Source organism: Nycticebus coucang, chromosome 6 (genome assembly GCF_027406575.1).
Source record: "Nycticebus coucang isolate mNycCou1 chromosome 6, mNycCou1.pri, whole genome shotgun sequence".
In the NCBI taxonomy this organism is placed as follows: Eukaryota; Metazoa; Chordata; class Mammalia; order Primates; family Lorisidae; genus Nycticebus; species Nycticebus coucang.
Window position 1 is genome coordinate 118,324,564 of NC_069785.1, and position 18,055 is coordinate 118,342,618.

Here is an 18,055-nt window from a genome sequence, read left to right on the forward strand (position 1 = left end):
GAAGAGCCCAATAAAAAATGTTGCTGGGGACATGACATTTGGAGATTAGTTGGCATGTGAAAGTCACACTTGCGGGTGCGTCCTTTCTATATCTAGGAACTGGCTAGAGGGGCCATCCCTCCAGGATCAGCAAGGCCCCGGGTGTCAAAACATTGGAAAACACAGAAAATAAAACGGCATGATGACTTCCCAAGTCATTTACCCATCTCCTCCTGGCTCCAGCACCATGCCTGGCACATAGCAGGTGGTTCAGAGAGTGCTCACAGCAAGGACTGAGAGGAGGAGCACCGAAAAGCAGCCCTGTCTCTCGGGACATACACAGGGAGGGTGCAGGAGGTATGGGTCAGACTGTCCTCCACCCCCAACAGGCAGAGGACAAGGCCCGAAAGGCAGGTAGCAGGAAAGGGGTGCTCTGATAAAAGATGGGGACTCTTTACAGCGGGAAATATTTTAGAAGAGAGGCAATTTCAGTGGGACCCACCGCAAGCAGAGGAGTGGGACATCTGGTTATGGGAAGGCTCCAAAGGCACGTGGCCTCCTCGTAGGACCAAGCTGAGCTCACGTTCCATATAGACCCTTCATCTCCTGCATTTGCCACCACTATTCTGTCCTTAATCCAACTCTTAAAAGACTTGAAACACCTGCAATTCTGAGCGAAGCTGCAGTCCTCAGCGCAGGTAAGGGGCTCATCACCTGCCCTCTCCTCAGGCCTGGGCAGCTACAGTGTTCTCTAGAGCTTGGCTGGCTGTCCAGGCCTTTTTTTTTTTTTTTTAATTAAATCATAGCTGTGAACATCAATGCGATCATGGGGCACAATACACTGGTTTTATAGACCATTGGACATATTTTCATCACACTGGTTAACATAGCCTTCCTGGCATTTTCTTAGTTATTGTGTTAAGACATTTATATTCTACATTTACTAAGTTTCACATGTACCCTTGTAAGATGCACCATAGGTGTAATCCCACCAATCACCCTCCTTCCGCCCATCCTCCCCCCTCCCTCCCCTCTCTCTCCCCTTCCCCCTATTCTTAGGTTATAATTGGGTTATAGCTTTCATATGAAAGCCATAAATTAGTTTCATAGAAGGTTTGAGTACATTGGATACTTTTTCTTCCATTCTTGAAATACTTTACTAAGAAGAATATGTTCCAGCTCCATCCATGTAAACATGAAAGAGGTAAAGTCTCCATCTTTCTTTAAGGCTGCATAATATTCCATGGTGTACATATACCACAATTTATTAATCCATTTGTGGATCAATGGGCACTTGGGCTTTTTCCTTGACTTAGCAATTATGAATTGGGCTGCAATAAATATTCTGGTACAAGTATCTTTGTTTTTCCAGGCCTTGAATCAAAAACTTATTTCCTTTCAAGTGTGCTGGCACAAAAGAAAGTTTGCCTCTTAGATGGATTTTCCCCCATTCTTCCCCACAATGAGCAGACTCTGAAAAGAACTGTAAATGACTTTCCTCTTGGCTAAAGGGAGAGATCTTCATTAGCTCAAGTCCAAAATTTTCAGGGATCAACATTCACATAGCAAGCCCTGTTGGGCCATTACAGGGGAAGAGGAGAGAACTTGCAGAGCAATCTCGTGCTGGTTATTTTACCTCCAGGAGCATGCTTGACAGCAACAAAGTTCTTCTGCACATTTGCCTTTATCCTATAGCCATACGTCTGCAAAAGGGGAGAAGAATGTATTAATATCACTCTCATTTTATCCATGTTGGAAACTGAGGCTCAGAAAGATCAAATAACTTGCCCAAGGTCAGTGCAAGAATTAAGAGCCTCTAGCTCCTATGGGAATATCTTCACCTCAGCCCTGCTGGGAGACACTGCTCCTGGACGTCAGGGGAAGGGGGTAGCTTCTCATTTTCTGTACAGGAACCAAGAGTAGTCTAAGAGCCAGAAAGACATAGACTTAATGTAGGTGTGTTAACGGCTCTGAGCTTCAGATTCCTCGTTTACACAGAGGACAGATGACTACTCCTCTTAAGGTTTTTGTTAAGATACACTGAACCAACTTTCGTAACACACCTGTCTTGGTGCCTGACGCAAATGAGCTGCCCAGGGAGCTAGTTCTATCCCTGTTCTTGTGTGCTAGGGCAGTGGTTTAGGCACATCGAAAGGGGTTCCTCACTCATTCTCAAGAGTCCTGAGCTAGGCAGGATCCCCAAGAGCAAGTGGCTTGATGTTTGTGCACTATGAGTAAGAGGTATGAGATTTCTGGGCACAGAACTGAGACAAAACCCAAAATGTGAGCTTGGGGTGGGTACAGCAGGCTGGCACCTGAACAGAAGCCCTCGAGGAACACCTGGAAATCATGACTTAAGAGCAATTGGGTGTGCAGCAGTATCAGGGTGTGCGGGGAGGCAGGCTGAACTTCACAGCACCACCCCACGAGGCTGGGCAACTTCTCTCAGCCCCCCAACTTCTCTTAAAAAGCCCTTTGTGTCTCCACTTCTCAAGAACTTACTAAATCCTTTCTTGATGCTATTTTCATTCCATGGTTTGAATACCAGGGTAGGGAGCTCCATAAAATTGGGAAATATTAAAGAATAATGCAATACTCATTGTCAATTAAAAGTTACTTGACCTCCAGGTCTAATGTGAATTCTTTCCTAGAAGAAGCACAGTAGAGCACAGTGACTAGTGATCAGGCTCTACAGCCAAACTGCTGGGTATTCAAATCCCAGCTCTGCCCTTCCCGGGCTGCATGACTTTCGCACGGCGCTTCCCCACCTTGTACCTCACTTCCCTCATTTGTAAACTGGAAATAATAAAAGCAATCCACTCATGGGTTTATTGCAAAGAATAAAAGTACTTATGAAATGCATGAAACAAGCTTGGCACCTGTAGCACAGCGGTTACAGTGCCAGGCACATACATCAGGGTGGCAGGTTCGAACTCAGCCTTGGGCCAGCTAAACAACAATGACAACTACAACAAAAAAATAGCCAGGTGTTGTGGTGGGCACTGGTAGTCCCAGCTACTTGGGAGGTTGAGGCAAGAGAATCACTTAAGCCCAAGAGTTTAAGGTTGCTATGAGCTGCGATGCCACAGCAGTCTACTGAGGGTGATGTAGTGAGACCCTGTCTCAAAAATAAATAAATAAATTCATGAAACAGTGCCCAGCACATGGGAAGTGCTTGGTAGAAGGAGCTCTTGCCTCTCCTCCTGGTGGGCTTTGGTACTTTGTGGAAGCCCCACCAGAGTGCCAGGCAACAGTTTCCAGATAGATGTGAGGCCTTTAAAGACCCTCACTTTGGGAACATTTTGTGTTGGTTCTCCAATGTCCACAATCAGAGATCATACAAGTGCCAAGATTATACAAATGCCACGTGCTGTCTGTGAGAAAGATGAGCCCAGTATAGCCATCCCACCCCCATCCCCACCAGTTTTGAAAGAAGCTCCTTAACACCCAGACCTAAGGAGTCTGTATTAATGCAACCCTAACTGTCCAGCCTCAGCCATGCTGAAGCCAGCTGTCATCCCCCAATACAAATACATCACACAATACCCTTCGCTCTCAAGGTAGAAATAATCTTGTATATCTTCAGTTTCCATATAGGGCTTGGGGTTTCTCAAAGATTTGATTTAGATTGATTCTAAAATACATTTTAACCCTCTAACCAAACAGTAGTGAAAATGTGTTATATGCCCAATTTTGATACATGGAGACCTCCAGTCCATTAACTTAGGATGCTAAATTAACTCGCTTTGATGCAGGCCTCTGAATGAAGTTTTCCCTATTTAATTAAAGAGTGCCCTGAGACTAAAAGTCAAGCTGTGAACAACTCATTTGCTATTTCCAACTACTTAACTGTATAAATCGAGATTTCTTAGTGCTATGCAGCCAAAACCAAAATCTAGAAATTAACTGGGTGCCAAAGCTGATACAACTCTGCAATCTGATGCATAGCCCCTAATTTCAACTTCCTAAGTTCATCAAAACAGCGTCATCATTCACACTGACACACAGATCTTATTTGTGAAAGAAGCTTGACATCCCACTATGATTGTTCTATAGTATCCTTTTTTTTTTTTTTTTTTTTGCAGTTTTTGGCCGGGGCTGGGTTTGAACCCACCACCTCCTGCATATGGGGCCGGCGCCTTACTCCTTTGAGCCACAGGTGCCGCCCCATTATGATTGTTCTAATGGTTATAATGCCAGTGTCCCCCGAAACCCTCCTTCACGCTGCTTGATGATACACCTACGTGATGGGGAGCAATCTCTCTGCCACACACCCATGAGTGGGACCCTCTCCTGCTTGAAAACATTCTGTGGCTCTTTTCATTTCCCCTATAAGACAAAGTGAAGACTCCCTAGCTTGGTAGACAGATACATGACACAGGGTTGTTTCCTCACACTATCCCGTGTCTTTTGTCCCCTGGTGTCAGTCCCTGAAGCAGCCACACAAGGACTTGCTCTTTCCCAGGAATGTCAGGAATTTTCGTGCTGTCCCCTTGGCCCCAATGCCCTCATTCTCTCTTCCCCTCCCAGTCACATCCCTCCACCCATCTCGGTTCTGACCTTCATCAGTCAAGGCCCAACTCAAGCAGCAGCTCCTTAACAGCCCATGGTTCAGTTCATGCTCCCGTCGCGTCCAACGCTTGGCTCTGCGCTGAAATCAGTAATGTACATGGCCAAGTTCCCCACCTGATTGTCAACTTCTATTGAAATATTAATAAGATATTTATCTTTATATTCTGGCAAATGGGTATTAGATAAAATAGAAGGGAGGGAGGGAGGAAAAGAGGAAGGAAGAAGAAAAAGGAAAAGATGAGAAGGGAGGAGAGGGGTGAAGAGAGCCATGCTCACTCACCTGCCGGGAACATGGAAGGAGCCCCTTCCTGGCCCTCCTGTGTGGTAACCCTGTTCCCAGCTCTCTGAAGATTACACCACCTTTGATTTCATTTCTGATTAATGACAGTAACACTTGTGACCCATTACCGCTCCTATAACACAGATTAAGCAACTGAGATGGGAGATATAAAGTAATGGGCCAGGGTTGGAACCTAAGATTGATTCCACAGAGGAGCTAGTCTAACCCCCTAAGGGCCCAGTTTACCTACCACTGTGTGTTCATGTCCACTTTGGTAGGGGCTGTACCATGGTGGGAGCAGTGTGACTTAGTGTTTTCCATTAAAAACATGATTCAACCAAGGCTAACCCCACTGGAATTAGAGGCAGCATTTTGTCTTGGGCTTGTTATCTGTGCAAATAGGTTGATATGGAAACCATACTTCTGAGGTTACATAGTGAAAACACTATTTGCCTCTATTGGTTTTCTTAAAACATTACATGCTAATAGTAGGTGGGAAATTTCTACATTTACCGCATCAATTCTTGCCAACAAGCACCTACTTATAAATGGTTATAAAGTAATTGCTGCAAACCCTTTCAATATATTCCATATTTATGCTTTTACAGCAAATATAGCCACCTTTCAGTGTCTGTCTCCAACTAGATGGTGAGCCCCATGAAGGCAGTGCTATTTTATTCAGCTCTGGGGGTTCAAGGCTTAGATGGGGCATGACACCTAGGGGTGTTCTATAAATAGATCTTGACGGGATAAACAAGACCACTAGCAGATCTGCCAATACAGGTTAAAAACAGCAACCTTGTACATTGGCCCAGCCTCACACGATCTCCAAAGCCTTCTTGTTATTCTATTTCACTTCGTCTTCCCGCCTTCTCTGCAAGTTAAGCAAGGCACGTACTATTAGTCCCATTCTGTAAAGGAGCAAACAGGAACTCGGTAAAATGCAGTAACTTAGCTGGGCCGATTGACAAACAACGGTATGCAGATTAGCACCCAGGCTGGTAAGCGCCGGGCCCAGCACTCTCCTGTGCTCCTCACAGCCCCTCCCAGATGCCTCACTCCTGGAGCGCCAGGCTCCACATCTGACCTGACCCTCCCCACCCATGCTCTCATACCTACTCCACCATTCCATGAGCATCCTCTATGGTGATTCAGTTTAATCCAGATCTCTCCAAAATGCAGATGGGTCTGTACCCCAGATCCTCCCTCACAGCCTCTTCTTGACCCTACACATCTGTTCCTCCTAATTAGCTTTGGCTTACCTGAGTGGAGAACATAATGAATCACTCTGGGTATTTTTCCACTGAGAATGAGCCCAGGGACAGCCATGGGTGCTGGGCTGATGCAGAAGTGAGGGGGGGGGAGGGAGACTCCCTGAACTGTGATCAGGGGATGCTTTATGGTACTTGGAGAGGCTCACAGGAGAGAGGTCTGTTTCTGGCACCTTACCTGTCTGCCTCACTCGATGGGAAGGAACAAGCGCCAACCCCTGTGGAGACCCGACTAGAGAAGTCCTCTCTGCTGGACCCTGTCCTACAGGCCAAGACCAGGGTAAGACAGGAGTTGGCCTGCCCATGTGGGACCCTGAGAGTGATGCCTCCTTAAATTTTGCACTGCGGCATCTCAGCTGCCTTACTAGGCCCCAGTCTTGCTGCCCTGGCCTTTCTTTGACCAGGCTCTCCCTAAGGGAAGAATTTACAGGGCTGAAGTCATGTGCCTACCAGACCTATGTCCTCTCTTCTAGATCCTGAAATCCAGACACCATGGGTTCCTAAGCAGGATGGAGTGTCAACATGGTTGTACAGAGTCCTAAATTTAGGGGTAGGAAATGGAAGTAGCTACAAGGCAGCTCTCCCCATCAGCCATGCTCTCAGATCTAAATTCAAGAATTCAGCCAGGCACTGTGGCTCACACCTGTAATCTTAGCAATTTAGGAGGCTGAGGCAAGGAGATTGCTTGAGTTCAGGAGTTCAAGACTAGCCTAAGCAAGAATGAGACCTTGTCGCTACTAAAAATAGAAAAACTAGTGAGGCATTGAGGCAGATGCCTGTAGTCATGCTACTTGGGAGGCTGAAGGAAGAGGATTGCTTGAGCCTGAGTTTGAGGTTGCTGTGAACTATGAACACTTTACACAACGTTCTACCCAGGGCAACAGAATGAGACTCTGTCCTCCCCCCACCTCATCCCCAAAAAGAATTCAAGAACTCAAAACTTGAATCTGACCTTCTATATCCTTATAAAGGTATATTTGCTATGGTAAGAAGATAAAATTTTTTTTAACAATTTGTTAGCTAAATATATTCCTTTTAACTATTTAGACGTATGGTATGTGGGCTTCCGTCCACACTCTTGTCCTGAGCCCCACAAATGTGGCCTGGTAGAAAGTCTTGAGATCCAAAAGTCAGAAGTCTTTATGGGGAAATGAATGACCCCCCTCCCCCACACACACACACATACACAGCTACTACAGTCTGTGTTTCCGGTATATGACCATTGTGGCTAATTCTTTCCACCAAGTTATGATCCTGCGATGTGTGTGTGTGTGTGTGACAGGGTAGCTAAGCACAGTCACCCTGAAGAATGAGGGCATTCTAGTGAGGAAGAATTATGCTGCTGCTCTGCATGAGAATTTCCCTCGCCTATCCATGGAGGAGGCAGCTGAAGATGGTGGGTGCCCTGGTTGTGGGAATGGCCTAGAATCAGATTTGCTTCTGTCGTGGTTAGGGGAGAAGTTCTGTAGTTCTCTCCCTCCTTCCTCTTCCTTCAGGCTCTTCAAGTTTCCCACAGAATGAGCACACTTATGCACACACACTTCATGGGTCATATCACTTCTCAGCTTTCCACTGTCCTGTGACCTCCCACCACTGGTTTTGACCCAATAAGATTGACTTTTGGCCCCATGAGAAGTACAATGTCACCAAAACATGAGTTGTATAGCCTCAGACATATATGCAGAGGTAACACTGGCCCTGCCCGAGGCCACATTCAGTTGCAAGGTTCTGAGTCTCAGCCCCAGCCCAGGCCCACCCAGCTTCGGGCAGGCCATGAAAAAAGTCATTTCTGGATTGTGTCCCTTATCAGGACCAGCAGTGACAGACAAGCCAGACCTGGAGCTTTTTCTTCTGGGGTCCACATTGGCAGCACACTCTGTCAGGCCCACTGTGTGTCTCTGGGTATGAAGATTTTGGAACCCCGGCTGCCTCCTAATGGTTTTGCTAGCCCAAACTTCCCTTACTGTTCCACTCATACTTGGGGAAAGGCTTGAGGGTGCTGGAGACACCCTGGCCCCTGATGGTTGGGGAGTTGGCCTATATACTCCCCCAGCCTCACCTTTGTCCCCCAGCATCCCTGTAGAAAGACCTTGTAGGGTCTGACCTTCTCTGCAGACTCCAGCAGCCCTCCCACCTGCTCCAGCCCTCCCTTGTGCTGTACAAATACGGGGCTCACTGCCAAGGTGTGGGAACAGTAAATCTTCCTTCATTCTTTTATTCATGCCCTCACCTCTGCAGACAGTGCTGAGGAAAAACAAACCCCACAAAATTCCCGTGGGCTCTGCAGTCTGGCAGTCTCTTCTGTGTTCCTCTCTGATTATCTTTGGAAGCCAGAGGCCAGGACAAGTGGCCCAGCCAGATCCTGTAATGGGGGCAACAGGCCATCTCCCCTTCCTGAGGGGCTCAGTCACACTCAGCCAACACTTGTCACATGCCGAGCCCCATGCCAGATTCTGGGGACCAGAAATCAGCATGACCTGGGGAAAAGTGAGAAATCAATATTCATGGCTTCCTGGAGTAATAGGTCTGTCTGACCTTCTTGGCTTCCCCCAAATTTCCAGAAAGCTTCTGGGCCTAGGAGGGCCAGACTATTTGCTCAAAACTTGAGGTAAAGTGAGGTTGAGCTTCCCTGGCAGATGGGTCAGCTGCAGACTCTGAAGAAGAACTTTCTCCCCAAAGGCCTTGGGGCCAAGGTAGCATCTGTTGATGTCACAGCCTTTGCAAAACAGTCTAGTCCAGAGAATTCCTGGAACCTTCCTCCTGCAGCTCTGGGCACCAGGGAGGGCTTCCACTAAGCTCAGTCAAACTGAAGGAAGACAGGAGGAGGCTGAGGGGCACTGGGTTTTACAGAATTCCTTTTCTACGGAAGAGAGGCACCAGGCTTACGGTGACCCACTGTCCTGGGAAAGCTTTCCCGGTCTTTCAGTGCTAAAACCAGGATAGTCCTGAGGAAACTAGGAGGATGGGTCACATTAGCTGAGGGGACGGGAAAGGACCCTCCCTCCATGATCCTGGCACGTGGCTGGGTCTAAGGATGGCTTGGAGCCCAGTTGTCTGCTAATGGTTCTACTAATCCAAACTTCCCTTGCTGTGAAGTTCACATGTGGCAGAAGGCTGGGGATGGAAGGGCCTCCTGTCTGGCACAGGGGCAGTCCAAAAAAGAGGAGGAAGGAAAGTGTTTGTGGTCTTCGTGGTAGGGGAGAAATTCCATCTGCTGCTTTTGGGGACTTGGGCGCCATAAGGCCCGCACAGAGGCTGGGCTGTCAGGAAGTGAGCTAGGGAGCAGCTAAGAAAGCTACCAGCTCGAGGGGCCCAACCTGTCTGTGAATCCTTTGCTGAGGGTCCAAAAGACCCTCTGCTGGGCAGAGGAACATGGAGAAAGATGTCTTTACAATCTTTCACCTGGTGTCTATTCCTCCCGGGGACCTGGAGGGCAGAGCCCTGAGCGGGGTGGGACCAGCTGGTTTCTGCAGGTCTGTCCCAGGGAGCAGGCTCCTCTCGAAGCTTACCTATCCAGACTGGAAGTTGTGAGGCAGATGTCTCAAGAGGCACAGGAGGTTTGAGTTAGCCATTCTGACAAAGAAAAGCCCATAGAGACCACTTCACCCAGACTTCTAATTTGGCAAGTGCGGAGCGAAATCCAGGGAGGCTGAGTCAGTAGCTGGGACAGCACATTCCCACGTGGGCTGCGATGGGACTCTGTCACCAGAACCATCGTTTCCTGCCGTCAGATGCCATGGTCAGAAGGGAGAATTTTCAGAGCTAAGCCTTGTCCTGTGCTGTTCTGGGAGGGGCCCATCAGTGGGGGACTGTGCCTCTGTGGCCAGGACCTCCCCTTCCATTCTACCCGATTCCCCAGCTTGGTCCACAGCAGCACCAGCTCCAGGTGGAGACCTCCACCCCCCCAGCCCCCAAAGTGCTCCTTGCTGCTAAGTCCCAGCCTGCAGGGACCTGCCAGCTCTGCCTCTCCCTTCCCAGCCTTAGCCTCACCCCACAGTAGAGAGCTACTCCCACCCACCTCCTGTGACCTTTCTAGAGGGAAAGGGATTGCAAACAGTTTAAAGAGCCTTTACCAGGCAGAATACAAATGTCTACATACAATAACTAAGAAAATGCCATGAAGGCTACATTGAACAGTTCGATGAGAATATTTCAGATAGAATATGAAACCAGCATATCGTACCCCTTGATTGCACTAATGTACACAGCTATGATTTAACAATAAAAAAAATGAAAAAAATAAATAAATGAAGAGCCTTTACCAACTCTGGGCTTCAGTCAGTGTAGTGGGAAGCTGAGTTCCCAGAGTAGGGTGAAGGCTGAGTTCACCTTGGTGTGTCCAACATGGAGGTAGGATCAGACCCAGGACTGAGAGAGCAGGGCAGGTGCAGGTGGGTTCTCTTGATGAGCAGGAGTGTCCCCGGTGCATGGCCAGGAGAAGGCAGGGGAGAAAGGTGAAACGACCACCAAGGGGCTTCGGGAAAAACATCTGACAGCTACCGTGCCGGCATTTAGCATTTATAGCATTCCAGTTTTGTCCTATTGTGGGTTAGTCTAGCACTCTCCAAAAAGAAAAGGCAGAAAAGAGCCTAAGAAATGTTCCCAAAGAATGGCAGTCCTGCTTCCTTATTCCCGGAACCCTTCTAGGAAAAGCAGGCTTCCCCAGAAGGGTCACAAGGACAGAGATCTTGAAACCCAGAGCATCCTTGACCCCCTGCCAAGCATGCGGAGGAGCTGAAGAGAGAAAGGCTCTGCCCCGGGTATCGTGGTCGGGAGCAACCCCCTGGGAAAGTCTCAGGAGGTTCAAAAGCTGAGCCCAGGCAGGTGGGATGCTGAATCCTTGGGGAGGAGGGCACAGGTTTCCTGCACACAAAATTGCCCTGACTTATTCCGTAAGGAGCTCCGTTAGCAATTACTACTGCCCCACTAAACTCTGTGTCTGGCTGGCCACCAATAATTTTTTGCAAATAAGTCTCCCAGCTCCAATAAGACAATCAGCTTTCTACCTCCCAATTCCCTACAGAGCTTAACACAACTGGGCACCCAGTTGGTCCTCATTAAAACGCTTCTGGACCTCAATATTCCCACCCCTCCTGGCCCCACCTCCCCATCCCTCCACTCCAGCCACTGGCCTGGGCCATGAAGCCAGCCAGGTCACTCCTTTCTCTTCATTTCTTTTCGTTTGCTAAGAGCTGGACTGGCAGATGCTAACAAAGGAAAGAGAGAGCTTCTGAGTCAACGGATCTGAGAGCCCCGCCAAAGGTATTGGGAGCCCGGCCAAAGGTATTGGGAGCTTATGGAAGCTAGAATAGTAAGCAGGGAATCACTACTAGCAAATGCTCTAATTAGGGCACTCCATAGTTTTCCTACGGGAGATATTCATTTGTAAGCTTTAAGTCAGACTGTGACTCTCAGGGAGAACTAGAAATCGCTAAGAATATTGCCTGAAAAGGGTCTCTGGCAGGAGCTAAACTTCCTGGGTGTTGGTTTCCTTATCTATAAAAAGAAGGCATTACAACACATGACCATGAGCAGGTGACTGCATCAGGTGATCTGATGAAGTACCTTCCAATTTACACTTCTGTGAATATTGAACAACTTCATTCATGCCCGTAGAAGATAGAGACCCGAATTTCGAGTAAAAAGACCCACAATTCAAATCCTGGCTCTGACTCTTACTAGCTGCGTGGTCTTGGGTGAGTCACTTAATCTCTCTGAACTAGTTTTCTAATCTATGGGAACAATACTAACAATATCTTCACCACATAGATGATGTGAGATAGGAGCATGTTTTATAAACTGTAAACCACTATTCAAATGTTATTGATTATTAACAGGTCATAATGGCTGTAATAAAAAAGAACCATTCCCTTTAATAAGCAAATACTTCTGGTGAACATCAAAAAGATCATAGCTGACAGATGTGCGTTTAACTCCTGCCTGCCCAGGAATACTTGCTGTTGGTCATTGCCTCCCGACGTGGGGACTTCCAGGAGCCAGGTAGAAAATGTGGATCTCAGGGTGGAGGCTGGAGGTCTGGGCAGTAGGGACCCAGGGTGGGGCTACTTTACCACCCACCAAAAACTCCTCCACGGGCGGTGCCTGTGGCTCAAGGAATAGGACGCCTGGCCCCATATACCGGGGGTGTATGCCCAGCCCCGGCCAAAACTGGAAAAAACAAAACACACACACAAAAAAAACCTCCTCCATGATGCTTCTGCAATTTGACAGCAGACTCCTAGCAACCTCTTCCCAAGGTAATGAACTGACAGCAAATTAAGGCCTTTATTTTTTAGTGCAATACACGTAAAGGGAGTAGACCCTCCAGGAATGAATAATCAATTGTACAACCTTTCAAAAAATGTGCCGATAAACTCACAAACTTCTGTTTGGGCTAAGCAATCATTGTATTTCTTTGGGTAAGCACCATAAAAAAGTTCATTGCAGTTTTTCAAAGCCAGATACCAATTGCATTTTAATTGCTACAGAGGAGAGAGGAGGGGAGATGCTTAACCAGAAAATAGCTAACTGGGCATAAACTCAGAAAGAGATCTCCCCAAGCCAAACGGTTTATTTCTGAAACAAAGAGCTGAGGGCAGATGAGCCCTGTGGGGGAAACCAAACCTTCCCTAAGAGGGCACTGGCTTAAGTGGTTCTCCGACTCTAAGCCTCAGAGCACCTGAACACCTGAGGCTTTTCATTGCAGACCAAACAAATTTAAAGCATTTTTTTATAAAGCACATGCCAAAATTCTCAGGTACATGAGCAGGAGTCAGAGTCAATGCTTCAAGAAACATATATGAGAGGACAATTGTAATTCTATCCCTAAACATATGTGGGGGGGGGGCATGTATGAGAGAAAGAGAGAATTTGACCAAAACCACACATTACTTTAATAACAGAACTCCCTGGACAAGCTCACAGAACTGTCATTTTAAAACCAACACCTGTACTGACTCCATCCTCCTTGTTTTCCAGTGGCATGTGGTATGTGGCAGGGGCACTGAGAGCCAGGTGAGAACAGGAAGCAGTAAGACCAATGGGAGTGGAGAGGATCCTGACTCCCATGGGCTTAATCTGGGCAGGCCCAGCCGGATTCCATCTGCCCAGAAGCTTCTGAGCCAGGGAATCCTCCAGGGAGGCCTGTCTGAGGGCACAGGGAGAAAGGATGGGGGGCATCCCTGAACACCCTTCCAAAATATATGCACAGGGGCTGGGGAGGGCAGAATGTCAGGCTCCCAGCTGCTTCCAGCAGCATTTTGGTCTCCAGCTCCTGCCTCTCATCCTTCTCCCTCCCTGCACCATTCTCAATCCAGCCCCAGCCTCTCTCCTGCCATTGAGCCTCTCTGGTGACAAAGAAAGATTCTGAAACCAGGGCCTGAGAGGAGGGGCCTGCAGCCAGGCAGCTGGCCTGTGGGTGGTGTCTCTCGGGCACAGTGGTGGGAGATCCCACACCCTCTGCTTCAGAGGCTGCTGCTTCTCCTCCAGCTAGTGGACCTGCAAGAGACCCCAGGAAACATGAGGCTGGTATACAGTGACACCGGAGAAAACAGGAGGATTTGAAAGGGAGTCCTGGATGGAAAGAAAGGAGCTGAAGCCACAGCACAGCTCTACCACACACCAGCTGAGTCACTTTTATTTCATAAATCACTTAACCATTCAGAACCTGGATTTTAACTTGTATCAAATGTAGTTAAAAATATGTGCTGCTCTAGGAGGTTTGTAAGATTTGAATGAGAAGAGGGATGCATACATCCCCTGTAAACTCTAAAGGTTATCTGTCACCTGCCCCTGTGCCCAACCTTGGAGAAAGATGCTTTTCATTATCATGCCCTGTGTTTGTAAAATATGTTCTAGAAATAATATGTCCTTACATATGTTATCTCACTGGGCTCTCCCATTGACCACAGCAGATGGCTGAGTGTCACACAAAAATTTACTTAGATTCAAGACTCAAACCACTAAATGCTGAGGTCTCTCCATGGCAGGGGTCCTCAAACTGCGGCCCGTGGGCCACATGAGGCCGTGTGATTGTATTTGTTCCTGTTTTTTTTTTTCACTTCAAAATAAGATATGTGCAGTGCACATAGGAACTTGTTCATAGTTTTGTTTTGTTTTTAGTTTTGTTCAGTTTTTCTTTTTTTTTTTTTATTGTTGGGGATTCATTGAGGGTACAATAAGCCAGGTTACACTGATTGCAATTGTTAGGTAAAGTCCCTCTTGCAATCATGTCTTGCCCCCATAAAGTGGGACACACACCAAGGCCCCACCCCCCTCCCTCCATCCCTCTTTCTGTAGTCCGGCCCTCCAAAGGTCTGAGGGACAGTGAATTGCCCCCCTGTTTAAAAAGTTTGAGGACACCTGGTATAAGGAATGCAGTCACTAGGAACTGCCTCAGACCAGGGATGAGTGACAGAAATAGATAAACACACAAGTCACACTCACTCTGAGTCTGGCACTGTGCTACACACTGTATGGGTCTTATCTCATGGAATCATCACAAGGGCAGATAAAGTAGCCACGATGGTTATCACCAGGAAACTGAGGCTTACCAAGGTTAGGAACTTGCCAAAAGTAACCTAGGGAATGGCAGGTCTGGGATATAAACTCAGGTCTCATATGGCCCAGCTGATGCTTAAATTGATAGAAACGTGATGAATTCATGTTGCAAGCATCCCATCTTCCTTCACCCACTCTGGGAAACATTCCCTAGCCTAGGCCCTATCCCACCTTTTTCTTTTTCGCTGCTGCACATGGAAAGAATAAGAGTTGTCTTGGGCCACACATAAAATACACAACACTAAGGAAAGATGATTAGCAGGGGAAAAAAAAGCCTGTGTATAATTTTCATGATATTGGACACCACAGATAAGCAAAAAAATCCTCCCAAAATCAGCATGCGGCCAGCAGGCCTTTCCCGGGCCCTCAGTACTGCCCGGCCCAGGTGTAAGGGACAGGTCCTTTAGAACCTCCTGCCCAGCCCCTGCCCCACACTCACCTGAGCAGTGTCATGGATCCAGTCCAGGAACTCGGCTACCTTAGCATAGACACCTGGGTGATTGGGCTCTGCACAGCCACGACCCCAGCTGACCACCCCCACGAGGCGCCATACGTCACCATCTGGGCACACCAAGGGGCCCCCGCTATCCCCCTGAGGAACCCAAGCATGGAGACACAGAGAAACAGCCAGTTAGTCCCTCCTGGTGAAGCGCGCCAAGCCTCCATGGGGAATAAACCCTCCTTCCCGGGCCCCTCCTGCTTCCAGCTGAAATACCAGGTGGCCTCACCCCTCTGTCAACCCTTAATGTGAGCTCCAGACTTGCCTAGTCGCCCCCTGTCCCAGAGAGAATGTCCACCACCATAGACAACCTCAAACCAGGGGGTAAAGCCACGGCGGGCCCTGTCCCCACCACCGGGGACCGCACCTGGCACGCATCGGCCCTGCCGTCCAGGTAGCCGGCACACAGCATTCGGGGGGTCAGGGCGCCGCTGTACACGCAGGAGCTGTTGCAGAGCTGGGTGCTGAGCAGGGGCACCACCGTGTCCTGGAGCGTGTCCGAGCTGTGGGCTGAGGGAGACACCGAGTGAGGCCGCACGGGACAAAGTGAGATGCAGGGAGGAGAGCGGCTCGAAGGTAGGTGCTCAGAGACCCCAGAGACACAGAACCAAGAGGGGGTGCCGATGTGGGGAGCTGTGGAACCCGAGCAAGGAGGAGGGGGCTGTCGGTCCTGGGGACTAGGAGTGGGAAGAGAAGTGGGGCTGGTCCACCAGGAGTGAAAGGGCCTGGGTTTGAAGAAAACTTTCACCCGGGTTCTCCCCAGAAAGGCCCAGGCAGGGGAGACTGGGGCCCCCAGGCCTGGACAAGGGTGATGTCAGGGACAGGGGATCAGCACTGCCATTCGGCCTAGGGAAGGAGCCTCCCCCACCACAGCCCTTTGCACCCAGGGCCCTGAGCTGACTCACTATGGCTGGGGTCGGTGTGGCCCCAGCCAGACACCCAGCACTGTGAGCCCCTCGGAAAATGCTGCTCCGGGGCTGGCAGGCACACGGCACCCACGGTGTCTGTGGAGAGGCGCGTGGTCCCACTCAGGCTTGGCTGCCTTCCCTGCAGAGCCTGAGCGAAGGACCAGGGGCGGGAAGATGCTCCTCACCCACACCGTCCTGGATCCTAGCCTCCACCAGCCAGGCCTCCTCGGGGTCTGCACAGGCCGCGCAACGTCCCCCGGACGTGGGAGTCGACGCTCACAGGGGTCAGCGCGCAACTGCAGTGTGTGTGGCGCCCTCTAGGGGCGGGCGGTGCACCTGCTGCCCACGCCCAACCTGGGCACCAGGGGAGAACTGGAAATTCCTCCTGACTGTGGGCCCTCAATTTCTAATGAGGACCCATTCGGCTTCCCCTAGGGTGTCTAGTGCCTGGGTGTTTCCAAAAGTGTGTGAGATATCCTACAGGTGGAGCCAAGCGTGATTTTAGGAAATAGATAGACATGCCATGAAATAAACACGATTCACTTGTAAGAATGTTATTTCCTGGGCTCACCTCCTAGGGCAGGCGCCATGGCAGGAGAAGCCCTGACATGGGCTCAGGACTATCTGCTCAATGACCTCGAAGAGAGTTGCTCCCCTCCCTAAACTAAAGTGTCTGTCTGTATATACCTGCTTTGTCTACCTGTCAGGGTTGTTACGAGAACCGAAAGAAATGATATTGGAAAAATAAAAGGAATCTCATAAAATTTAACATGTCACAAAATGGCCATGACCTTGCACCAGCTTGGGGACAGGGATGGAGCAGCCCTTTAATGATGGTGCAGCTGGGAAGCCCTGATTGGGACCCCAAGGCAAATACTGTCCTGCAGTCCAGCTGTCGGAAAGACTTGAACCTTTGTCCCCAAAAGAGCCTGTACAAGAGGTAGTACAAGTTCAGTCCAGGCGATGCCAAAAGTCACCATAGTGCCTACATGAATAGACTACAGCACCAAACTCAGAGGAAACCTTGGAAATCAACTGGCCCCCTCTCCCACCCAATCCCCGCCCTCTCTCACCATAGCCCCCAGCCTGCCCACCCCAGGGCCAGCGCCTCACCTGAGAAGTTGAGCGGTGTCCGAAGCCGCAAGAGAGCAACATCATAGTCATGATTCTGTGTGCTGTAGAAGGGATGGGGGATGATCCTCTCCACCACAGCCCCCTGGTGTGGCCTGACGGCACTGTGGCTGACCAGCCCTGCATGCACTCGCCAGTTTGACAGGCGGGACAGTCTGTAACTGCACACAGGGGCCATGCTGAGCCAAGGAAGGAAGGGGGCAGAAGACATCAACATAAGAGAGGTGGTGGGTGGGGGACGCTGGCCAGAGAAGCCATTAGTGGGTACCCCATTGCCAAGCTGCAAGCTCCTAGAGCCCAAGGGTCATGGTCTAGAATCACCCAGCAGCTGGAAAGACACTGGGCATAGAGCAGATGCTTCATACATGTTCAAGGACTGGTGGATAGAGAAGTGACGCTATGAGTCATCTGCAACTTCCACTTCCCTCTCCTTCATACTTAATTCCACCACATTTTACAATAAATAGAGAGGGACCTTGTGTAAGGAAACGTCTCTGCGCTTACTATGTGTGATCATGGGGGGAGGCAGGTCCCTCTCCCAGCCTCAGTTTCCTCACTGTAAAATGGGGTTTGCACTCTCTGTCCTGCTGCCACCAAGGAGGCTCCAAGAGCTCCTTCACTCATCGTTCATTCATTCCTCCTCCAGATAACATTTATTAAACACCTACTATATTCCAAGTACTGCTGTAAGCCCTGGGGATACAGCAGTGGAAATATCCACAAAAGAATTCTGTGATAGTAAGACTGAGAGTCGCTGCTCCGCAGAGCTTCCAGTCTATAGGAGAAGACATCATTAAACACGTAATTACATGGAAAGTGGTTTAATTACCATGGTGAAAACCAGTAGGAAACACAG

General features: G+C 49.1%; 1 protein-coding gene and 1 long non-coding RNA gene across 3 annotated transcripts in view; both read right to left on the bottom strand.

Annotated features, from left to right (window-relative positions):
- LOC128588097 (uncharacterized) overlaps window positions 1–11,695 on the bottom strand; it is a 51,995-nt gene extending 40,300 nt beyond the window's left edge. Inside the window, exons 1-4 of the long non-coding RNA XR_008380715.1 lie at window positions 10,432–11,695; window positions 9,612–9,823; window positions 4,540–4,630; window positions 1,616–1,682 (exon numbers count right to left, since the gene is read on the bottom strand). This is a non-coding gene — a long non-coding RNA (uncharacterized LOC128588097). The remainder of the gene's footprint in view (window positions 1–1,615; window positions 1,683–4,539; window positions 4,631–9,611; window positions 9,824–10,431) is intronic.
- Window positions 11,696–12,271: 576 nt separating this feature from the next.
- TMPRSS5 (transmembrane serine protease 5) overlaps window positions 12,272–18,055 on the bottom strand; it is a 61,506-nt gene continuing 55,722 nt past the window's right edge. For both annotated transcript variants that reach the window (XM_053595365.1, XM_053595366.1), the window contains exons 9-13: window positions 17,182–17,360; window positions 16,066–16,164; window positions 15,528–15,670; window positions 15,101–15,253; window positions 12,272–13,599 (exon numbers count right to left, since the gene is read on the bottom strand). In XM_053595365.1, coding sequence (XP_053451340.1) covers window positions 13,591–13,599; window positions 15,101–15,253; window positions 15,528–15,670; window positions 16,066–16,164; window positions 17,182–17,360 — 583 coding nt within the window. In that variant the 3' untranslated portion in view covers window positions 12,272–13,590. The remainder of the gene's footprint in view (window positions 13,600–15,100; window positions 15,254–15,527; window positions 15,671–16,065; window positions 16,165–17,181; window positions 17,361–18,055) is intronic.